We start from the raw sequence: 10,996 nt of genomic DNA, 5'->3' as shown, positions 1-10,996 counted from the left end.
TCAATTGACAGTTCACCATTTTTGAAATGGGAAAACCACTCAAACACTTGAGTTTTCCCCATAGCATCATCCTTGTATGCCGTTTTTAACATTTCAAGAGTTTCTGTTCCACTTTTCCCTAGCAAAAAGCAGAATTTCACCACCGCACGCTGTTCACGAAAATCAGCCATTGCAAAAACAACGATCACACAAAACAGTTGTCACTATAAACTCTGCCGAAACTAGTTCTTACCTTCTGAAGCAACGGTAGTCGGCTTATCGACTCAGGAATGTTAGCTCTATGCGCTCATAGCGGCAAAACGCAGTACTACAAAATCTCTGCCCACAAAAAAATTAGTTCGGTTTCTTTTGGGTACCCCATCATATGAAACCTGGCATGATTCAGAATTCTTTTTTAGTGACTAAAAATTGTGATATGATGCAGAAGGAATTTTGAAACACTGTTATTGTTCAGTATGTGAAAACTAGAAGTCAGTAATTGAGTGAACATTTTGCTTATCATGATCTCAAGAACTTTTGTTTGCTTTATCCACTTATAATTTTGTGTTCCATTTTTCAGATATATACATATGAGGCCATACAACCTATGTGAATTTTTCACTTCAGCTTTTCAGATGTGACACATTTATGTTTCTTGCCACCAATGGCATATCTTTTTGCCTCTGTCGGCATGAAGTGCAACATGCAGTAATATAAAATGTCAGATATGATTCTCTAATTAACCCTGTGACTTCATGCATTCTTTTACTAACGGTTAGAATGAAGCTTAGCTTTAGAAGAGTTAAATTTCAAGCAAAGATGCTTACAGCTTAAAAAAAAATGGAGCACATTTGTAAATGATCAGCAAAACATATCCTATCTAAGGTTTTGACAGTAATACAGATATAAATTAAGTGTTGCTATTTATTATAGAATTTCTTCTTGATTATAGCGACTGAAGCAGACACTGATAAGCAATAACCGGACTGCTGCAACTGTCAAGGAATCAATACAAAAGCAGTCCTCAGCAAAAGTAAGTGCAGTCTGTCATACTTAATGTTATTTTACAGCATTTTTGTCAACATGTGGCAACAAGTGTAGTATATCTATGTTTAGGGGAAGGAACAGGCTCTCATGCTGTCTAAACCTGTGGTTCTTTGAGTTTAATCTGAGGAAGAATTGTGGGTTTTTCTGTGCAACTGTATTTATCCCTTCTTTATTAAGACCGTCATAACACAACAATATGAAGGTCAGTGCCTGGTTTCAGTCTTGTTTTATAGTATAACTTTTGTTTTATATAATCTAATTTATTGTATTTTTATGTCAAGTATTTTAATATAATTAATATTATTGTATCCAATTTTATTAATACTGTAGTTCTGTGTTGGGACTTTGGAGTCAAAAGGTTATGTGATGAAATTCAAGGTATTATTGTACATGTTAAGAATCAGTGAGCAAGTCATTATCATCATCTGATTATGTGAAACAAGTACATGGTTGAGTCACCCAGGGTGGACTGTTCATAACTCTCTGTAGATCTTGAGTACATTGCATGTTATGCAAGCTTTCCCTGTTTTTGGTTGCTAACATGTGTTACTTCCTCATAACCAAGCTTACAGTACTAAAAGAGTGTACAGGTTTCAGAGGGGAGTCAGGTTGGATGTATATGAGTAAATGTGGTAAGTACCAATGGCCTAATGACTTGCACACAAAAAGAAAGGCAAAGAAACTTTTAGCAATAATTTTAAATTTACAAATTAGACCCATAACTCTTATTCATACAAGGGATGGTGAAATGAAATGTGATCAAGGCATTAAGGCAGGCATTCAGTGCCACACCAGCCAGTGGATCCCCTCTGCAGAGAACTCCCTGGGGTGCTGCTCAAACCACTTCACCATCACAGCTTGATGTCTGTCCAGCCCAAATCTGTGACCCTTAGGCCCTTTCTTGAGGGGATCAAACACATGACAGTCACACATTTACAGGTTTGGGCTCCATTGGGATGGTTCAACACTTCCACCATGTGGAGCACATTGTAGGCCACATGGAGACAGACATTTTAGTACAACATGAAAATATCCCTCTTGAGCATGCGAGGACACATTTTACTGACGGTTGTTAAGATTGTCTTAGAGCACTGGTTTACAACTCCCAGCATTAAGGAGCTGAAGGACAGCTTGTTGGTTCTGTTTGGATGTATTCTGCAGCTGGAATTCCGGCATTTAACCATGTCATACTGTTCCTGTTTGCTCAGTGTTCTGTGGCATGGCTCATGGTTGACTGCTGATGTGTCATACACACAGCCATGTGAACATGAGATGCTGCTGGAATTCCAGCATTTAACCATGTCACACTGTTCCTGTTTGCTCAGTGTGTCTGTTCTGTGGCATGGGTCATGGTTAACTGCTGATGTGTCATACACACAGCCATATGAACATGATCACCTGTAACTGGTTGTATTTGGTAACAGTGCTATGAATTGGTTTCATTTGAAGAACCCTCAAATTTTTAACTGCATTTTCCCATACTAAAATTTCCCCAGACTCTTGATACTTATATCACACCTCCATCTAGCGCCAAGGTTAAGAATACTTGGAGCTCTGCCTCCACACTCCCATATGTCTTCTTGGTTCGTGATCACCCTACCACTTCACATAACCTGCACATTTGGTACATTATCAAATAAATTGAAAAATACATAATTTGTCCATCAGGTCTCAAGGTCTGAAGTTAGCAAGGCAGTTCCTGAGACTCATGCCACAAGTCCTGCCAGTGTTACACCAGCAAGGAGAGCTTCTTCATCTAGTGGGAACGAGGATCCAGGCGAAAAGAGACAGAAGTTCCTTGAGAGAAATAGGCATGTATTATCATGGTTGCTGAGTGAGGTATTTTTCTCTAAAAATTTAAATTAGGTATATATGAAACTGAAATTTTTAGAGCAGATTGAGGTAAAAGAACTTAGTCTTAATTTTAATGTTGATTTTCTGTCTGAAACTTCGATAGTTTTCAGATAACTGCTTTGTACAAATGTGTGCAAAATACCCAGTTTCTTGGAATTGTGATAGCTGGCAACACTGGCACAACTGAACATGTCAAAATCTCTCTCCCCCTCCCTCCCTCCTTTCTGCCCATGGTGAAAAAGGACATGGACCTAGAATTGGATAAATAAAATGATTTATGAAAATGTTTCATTGAAAAAGGATCTGATGTCAAAAATGATAAGCAGCCCTTCAGTGTCATGTGAAAACGTGGCTGTAGTGTTACAAATAGTAATAGCAGTAAAAAATTTGATCTAGCAGAGAAGATCTTGATCTATCATCAAACTAGAAGACTCTTCCTTGCACATGCCTAGTTTAAATATATTGACGTGTTTGTGACAAGGCTGAAGTGTACATGCATCTCAATGTAGGGTTATATCTGCAGGGTAAGGCAGAGCAAAGCTATCAACTGTCACCATGAACTCTTTGTTTAATAAAATCCAATTTAAAAAGCTGTTTCATCATATTCCACCTTAAGTGGTTGCTATGGTTAGCCTAAAAGAAAGATATTTGAATTTTTACCATTCCAGCACTTAAATTAGGTGGTAGTAGTGCAGTACTTTTGAATTCATCAACACAATTTTCTTTTTATTTAAGAAGGAATATTTTATGAATAAATATTGATAAAACTTACAATTAGTTGTCTTCCCTTCTGCATATGTGCATGAAGTATACTCATATATAAATGTCAGCAAATCCACCTATTAGCTTTTCCAAGTCTAGCAATAAAATTTGTCATCATGTTCCAGTTTTGGTTAAAATAGTAACAGTAGTGGACATATAAATGCATACATGTGTTAATGTATATGTCTTGAGAGTATTTTCTTTTAATGCTAGTGGGGTGGGACCAAGTCCCTTGTACTGGAGCCACTTCTGGCCTATTGTACCAGCCCCAGATGATAGGTGAGGGTGATTGTGGAGCAGTTGGTGGAATGAAGATTGGCAGGGGAAACCGAAGTACTCGGAGAAAACCTGCCCCAGCGCCACTTTGTCCACCACAAATCCTACTTGACCAGACCCGGGATCGAACACAGGCTGGAATTTGAATGTATGTATCAACTGATATGGAGCAAATACAGCTCTTAATACCAGTTCTTATCAAAATCCAGTGTAATGTGAGATAAAACAGAGTTGAATTGATGGACATGACCATCCAATTTTCTTTTACATGATGGGTGTAGAAAACTTCCCCAATATAAATACTGTATGTTTTGTATGTTGAAATTCATGCAGAGCTGCTGCAATGAGGTGCAGAGAAAAGCGAAAAACATGGATCCAGGAACTGGAGAGAAGAGCAGAGGAGATGTTGGCAACTAATCAGCAGCTGCAATCAGAAGTGGCATCACTGCGAAAGGAGGTGGCAGATCTGAAGACTCTCTTACTAGCACATAAGGACTGTCCTGTGACACAGGCTATGGCACAAGGTTAGTTGAAGTTGTAACAAATTCTTTTTTACCTGGAAGAGTACAGTAGAATTATTGATGAAATGTAATGTCTGTTGATAGTATGCCACATTTATGGAAATGTGAAACAGTATACATGGTGTGTTCAAAAAGTATCGAACCTTTTTTTTCCCGCGTAAACCAATGAAGCGCGGGAGGCTCCCTTCGATGGAGATGTGGAGGGGACATTCATGCGCAGTCGTGAATTTTTTCCCGCCCGCAGAAAGCGTCAGTCGCTGGCAGTCGGCCTATGAGTGAGGACGTGTAGTGAGCCCTCGTCGGATTACAGTAAGGTGTAAAATGACGGAACAACATGAGCAGCGATATTGCATCAAATTTTGCCAAAAGCTTGGCGATACCCAAGTGGAAACCATTCGCAAGATTCAACAGGCTTTCGGGGACGATGCCATGAGCAACTCACGGATAAAGGAGTGGTACAACCGCTTCAAAGATGGCCGCACATCAGTGGACAGCGAACCGCCTTCAGGCAGACCCTCAACAAGCCGAAATGAGAATGTCATTGAGCAAGTGCGGACTTTGGTCCTGGAGGACCGTCGTATCACAGTCCGAGAACTTGCGAACGAGACAGGGGTAAGCATTGGATCGGTACATTCAATTTTGTCCAAGGATTTGGGCATGAGGAGAGTGTCCGCGAAATTCATACCGAGACTGCTAACAATGGAGCAGAAGTAATGCCNATAACGCACCCACCCATTCTGCGCATCTGATTCAGACTTTCGTTGCCAAACACAACATTCCTGTGGTTCGTCAGGCTCCCTACTCCCCCGACATGGCTCCGTGTGACTTTTGGCTATTTCCCAAGCTGAAAATGCCGCTGAAAGGAACCTGATTTGAGTCAAGAGAAGACATCATGCGAAATGCGACGGCCCGGCTGATCACTATTCCAAAAGACGCGTTCCAGAAGTGTTTCCAACAATGGCGGAAGCACTGGGAGAAGTGTGTGCATTACCAAGGAGACTACTTTGAAGGGGATTAGGGTTTTGTACCTCCAAATCAATAAATGTATTTCTGCCGACCAAAGGTTCGATACTTTTTGAACACACCACGTATAGAATGTTGTTCATTTGCTGTACAGATTCTTATACACGTATGTGATTTGTATCAAAATGATGAATTCCATGTTATCTAGAATTTAAGAAATAGAAACTCATAGCACATAAACAGATTGTTTCCTTTAAGCTTTTACAGCTGGTTTTTAATGTATGACTTCAGTGTTATACCAGTATCCAGTATTATTATGCCATATCGTCACCTACAGGAAGTTGTTCACATTTTTGCAAAATGCTCTGGAAGTCAATTGTAAGTTACTGAGTTTCTCAGTATGCAGAATTGCAAAGGTTTCGGGTCCTGTTGGGACACACTACCAAATTTTTGTTAATTCCAAGACCGTTTGTGTGTATGGAAATGTGGTCTCCTCTTCGACAACAAGAGGGGTTTGGTCTGTCTGACCAGGCGCCACGTCTGTTGCATCATGGGTGTAGCCGTGTTCACACAGCGTCCAGGTTCGGGCACTGGAAATGTATGAACACCATACACGCTGCCACTTTACTACAATGAACAACATTTATGCGAGACGTACACAGGAGACCTGTCAGTACACGCCTGTGTAGCAGATTATGCCACTCCGAAACAGCAGTCACTACAACGGTCGTACGCCTGCCTGACCGCAGCCAAGCTGAAGCCTCTTATGCTTCGTTCAATGGTTCTACGTATGTTCTCGTATGTGTATCACATGTTCTGGCATATTTTGCATTGATGAAAGTTTATATTTAGGCTATATTTAGGCTATTTTTTGTTCAAAATTCATAAAACAAAAGGCAGATGAAAAAGTATCAGTCAATTTCTCTACATGCACTTTATCCCCTGTTCCCCACTAAACTTCAACTTTCTATAATTTATGAAATAATCACCTGTTACTTGTTTTGGATGCATGAAATTGTTTTCTGTGTTTTCTGAAACAGTATTGCACTTTTAAAATATAGACCAAGAAGTGTTATGTAGAATGTAAAAGGCATCTTCCTCGAACTGTAGCACAATCCTTGCTGGAACTGTATACTAAGTGCTTATATCGCTGTATGATATATCTACAGCTGGCTCCTGTTTTGTCACACTTCCTTGTAAATGTATGTTAATAGGGTTGAAGGTCACTTGCAAGTCTCTTATGCTACTAATACCATAATGCTAACACCAGTATGATTTTCAGAAAATTTTCACAACATCAAATTGCATACTGAATGACTCATTCACTTTGGATGAGTGGTGAATAGTTATTCATGTAGATAATACCAATAGTCAGTTCAGTTTAGTTCAGTTTCATATATTAAAGCTGCTTAGACTAGATTTTTATGATAGAAAGTAGTCACCTTTAGGAAACCACCCTCCTGGAATCATTTTATATTGAAAGCAATAATTTGCACTGTAAAATTCTTGCTTATTGTTTTTTTAAAACTATCTTCTGTGTGTGGAATTGCTTGAAGGAGGGAACCACTCACAGTCCAGTATCACATTCACTGCACATAATCAGTCCTCAACATCACCAATTTTGTATCTGTCAATTTCTGGTTCTCTGTTAGTATCTCTATATGACTCATTGTCAGTGTTCTGTGCCACTTTCCCCAGTTCTTGGTTCTGTAGAATTGTGTTCACTTCATCAACAGTCAGGTTGGAAGCATGGAATGCCTTCTGCATACCATAAGAAATGGTACTTGGTTCAGCCACCATGATACATAAAACTCTTGCATATGCACAACCATCGTTCTGTGTTGAAGAAACAGTAAAATATGTGTTTGTGATTATAAGCTGTCAACACACATGAAAGTTCCCGGACTAGGTCAAAAAAGAAATGCTGACTTAACTTATTCAATTTTGGCTGCCATCTCCTTCAAATAGTCTCCTTGGGAATGTATACAGCAATCCCATCATTTTTTCCATGATTCAAAAGCACTGTGGAAGTAATTTCCTTAATGTTGTTGAGTACTGCTTGCGATTCTCTTTGGACATCAGACACTGTTTCAAAATGTCATCCCTTCAGTTTCATTTTAAATTTGGGAAACAAAGCAAAATCACATGGGGCTAAGCCCAGTGCACTGTTGTGATGAAGGAGCAATGCGGAGCATGTTCAAATTTTCTCTTAAGATCTCCTGGCGAACTCCATAATTGTTCCCAGCGGTGTCTGCGAGCTCATGGATTGTTTTGTGATAGTCTTCATGGATGAGTTCTCAAATTTTTTCAACATTTTCTGTCGTTTTGTTGGTGCTTGGCCACCCTGAACATTCATCATCTTCAACTGACACTTGACTGGCCTTGAAACGTGAATGTCATTTAAAAACTGTTGTCCTACCTAAAGAATGTGCTCCAAAAGCCTCAGGAAGCATTTCAAAGGTTTTGGCAGTGGATTTACCAAGCTTCACGCAAAACTTGATGCAGACACATTGCTCAATTTTGCCATTCTTGTGAACAAAACGAAACATGAAGTCAGAAAAGCACTCGTGTAAAACCAATGCTTGTTCACAGTGCGGTGTAATGTTTCAGACTGATGCGATAGGCTTTTGGAAGTGTGACCTTGGCCTCCCCTCTCATCTTCTTTGACTGAGGCAGTTACAGCAATAACAGTCCGAGAACTTTCCAATAACACCTAGTAGAGACTGGTCACACTAGCCTGTCTGTTAATAACAGTGTAACTTAAAGTGGCTAATATGTTTCTAGGATCCAGTGTTCCACTATCATCTGCTACACAACCAGAACAACATCAAATTATTGCACTTCGAAACACAAATTGCCTGCTGCCATCAACACAGCTTACCACATCTGCTCCATTGGTCCAACAGCATCACACAACAGTACCTCATAATCAGCTGATCCTCATCAGTGGATCTTCTAGTCTCAAAAGGGGCTCTAGTGAATCCACTCTTACTCCAAGGAAGAAAGTAGCTACTAATCAAGGGCCTCCATTTGTTCGTCAAGCACTTCTTCTCCCGTCAACTCAAGCTGAAAATATTCATGTCATAAACAGCAGTGCGGTGAAAACAGTAACAAGCATGAACAAGAGTTCTCAAGGTGTTAGGATGGCAGTGCAGTCTGGAGTTCTTGTTACAAATCCAGTTCTAACAGGAGCCAATCAGCTGTCTATTTCTGCTGTCATTCAGAATTCTAATTATCAGCAAACCTTCATTGTCCCAAAAATATGTTTACCAGCATCTGTTACACCTGATGTCACAGATATAGACAGGGTCAGTCATGGGAATAAGACCCTGACTGCTGAAGCTGATGTTTATACTCAGAAAAAGGTGGGTGTTGTAAGTGATACTGAAATAGGATCCCATGTGATAAAAATTAACCCAAATGTAATGCGAAAGTCCACTGATAGTGTGCTGACACATGAGCTAACCACGGACATTGGTGCAAATAGTGATGCAGACAGTGACGTTGAAATTATCACCGAAATCCAGTCTGTTAATGAAAGGAGGTGAGATTTAATTGCCATAATTTCCTGTCATACAATTTTTATTCATGGCATAAAGACACTGTTTAGTAGTGTGTATTTTAAAGTATTTATTATTTATACAAGAGAGAGAAAAGGTGACTTATTTTTTATGGTTTGACTTTGGAATCTTTTTAAAACAGAATTTTATTGAGTACAAATGACATTTTGTGTTTAATTAGCCTGGCTCAAAGTATATGTGTGTGTGTGTTTAACCCCCTCCCCCCATCTATGGTGTACAGAAGTGCTCCTCTTCCCAGGTATGCAATTAATGCTTCCCGTGTCATATATGATATGTTCTACATTCGAGTTTTTTCATGCATGTGTTTCAGACATATTCCACAAGAACCTTCCTGCCTCTTCATATTGTATCTGATGTGTTCAGTAATCTGCAATTCATTTCTGTCGCTATTAGTTTAGTTCTTGTGATTGATTTTAGATGATAGGAGGTGGGTATTTACCATATTTCATTTCTATTATTAGAAAAACAGGAATTTTTAAATTACAGCTGAAGAAAGTGAAGAGGGCTTGGGAATTTTGATGTGTTTTTGCGGCATGGGAAGGGTTAAACCCCTTGGGCATTAAGATTGTTGTTTTCTGGAAGTACCTTGAAGAATGGCACCTGACTATGCAACATCACGTGTCACATTCCAGAAAACCATAATCTTGATACTCGGTGATATGAAATTGTCATATCTCACAACTGGTCATTAATTAGAAATACTGTAAGGTCATTAGTCTTATTCTCACTGTTTTAATTGTAGTTAGCCTCATAACACAATGTGGTTAACTTGTTGGGAATGCATAGCAGTAACACATGTTACCATCTGAAATAATTTAATCCTTCCTTTTTCAGGATAGGTATTTAAATCAGACCATTATCTTGGCCATAGACAGAATTTAATTCTCATTTAAATTTCTTGTTTGCATAATATTGGAAAAATAGTTATGTCCCAGGTGTTTACTTAACAGTTCTAACCAAAGATAAACCACCAGAATGCAGAATAAATTTTCCAGACACTAATAAAGGATGCAGCCTTCTGAGTTGTAATGACATGTAGTGCAGTAAAATTCACTGATACTTTGGGGAACATAATGCTTCTGTCTTCAGGGTCAAAGATTAAGCCAAGCAAAAAAACAAGCATCAAGTAGATGGAAGCAATACATTTCTTGCAAGCATTGGTGTAGCTTACTGAACTACACAGTGTTCAACCCAGGGACTGTACAGCATGTAGTCACTGCTGTGAAATCCTCAAATTCAACACTGAAAGAAACTATTAAATTTTTTAACAACATAAGATTGTTCCTTTTTGCGTGTAAAAACAATATGTTACTAACATCATTACCTATATATGGGTGATAGCATGCTGTTTTTTCTGTGATACGTGACCAACTGTTCCCAAAGTATGTTTATGGAAATGTTTCTCTCTGTGTGGACTGTACAGTACGTGTACCATAAATTCAAATATATAATTTACTTGACCTTATGGCAGAAGTGCTTAGCACACTTACGAAGGGTTATTCTCTTGTGCCCAAAAAGAAGCATTAGCCTACTCTTCAATATGTTACATAGTTGCAGTTTGTGAAGTGTTTCTAGGACCACATTTAGCATAGCGGCAGTAAGGTGAGCAAATTCTCTTTTGTTTAGTAATGTTTGGAATGAAGGCACAATATAAAGGGCAAACTAAGTCTGTCATCTTCTCCCATCCCTTTGAATACATCACCTCTAGTCTAGTAATGTTTGTAGCGAAGTAACTAGGTGTGCTAGGTTGTGGAACATGTGGCTTTTAACCTTTAACATGCGGACTTTTAAATTGCTGGGAGCCCTCTGCTGCTGGTATTTAAATTGCCCTAATTAATTAACATTGCAAACTTTCCATAAAAAATGCATATTTTCTGTTCTATGCAACATAGAAATACGAACTAAAAACAGTCTGAAAGACAATAAAATTTTCTACATATACTCAAAAGAGCAATTTTTACAAACGAAAATTAACTGTGATTATTTTGTCATGAAATGCAAAATATAATCTTT

The 10,996-nt window shown here is 38.8% G+C and overlaps 1 protein-coding gene across 2 annotated transcripts in view; it reads left to right on the top strand.

Moving 5' to 3' along the window:
- The window catches only part of LOC111864946 (cyclic AMP-dependent transcription factor ATF-2), a 27,331-nt gene extending 18,248 nt beyond the window's left edge, over window positions 1-9,083 (top strand). For both annotated transcript variants that reach the window (XM_023852596.2, XM_023852586.2), the window contains exons 9-12: window positions 932-1,012; window positions 2,695-2,837; window positions 4,252-4,442; window positions 8,187-9,083. In XM_023852596.2, coding sequence (XP_023708364.1) covers window positions 932-1,012; window positions 2,695-2,837; window positions 4,252-4,442; window positions 8,187-8,950 — 1,179 coding nt within the window. In that variant the 3' untranslated portion in view covers window positions 8,951-9,083. The remainder of the gene's footprint in view (window positions 1-931; window positions 1,013-2,694; window positions 2,838-4,251; window positions 4,443-8,186) is intronic.
- Window positions 9,084-10,996: the final 1,913 nt, after the last annotated feature.

The sequence above is a fragment of the Cryptotermes secundus genome, unplaced genomic scaffold (assembly GCF_002891405.2).
Source record: "Cryptotermes secundus unplaced genomic scaffold, Csec_1.0 scaffold579, whole genome shotgun sequence".
In the NCBI taxonomy this organism is placed as follows: Eukaryota; Metazoa; Arthropoda; class Insecta; order Blattodea; family Kalotermitidae; genus Cryptotermes; species Cryptotermes secundus.
This window is presented reverse-complemented; position numbering and strand designations above follow the sequence as displayed.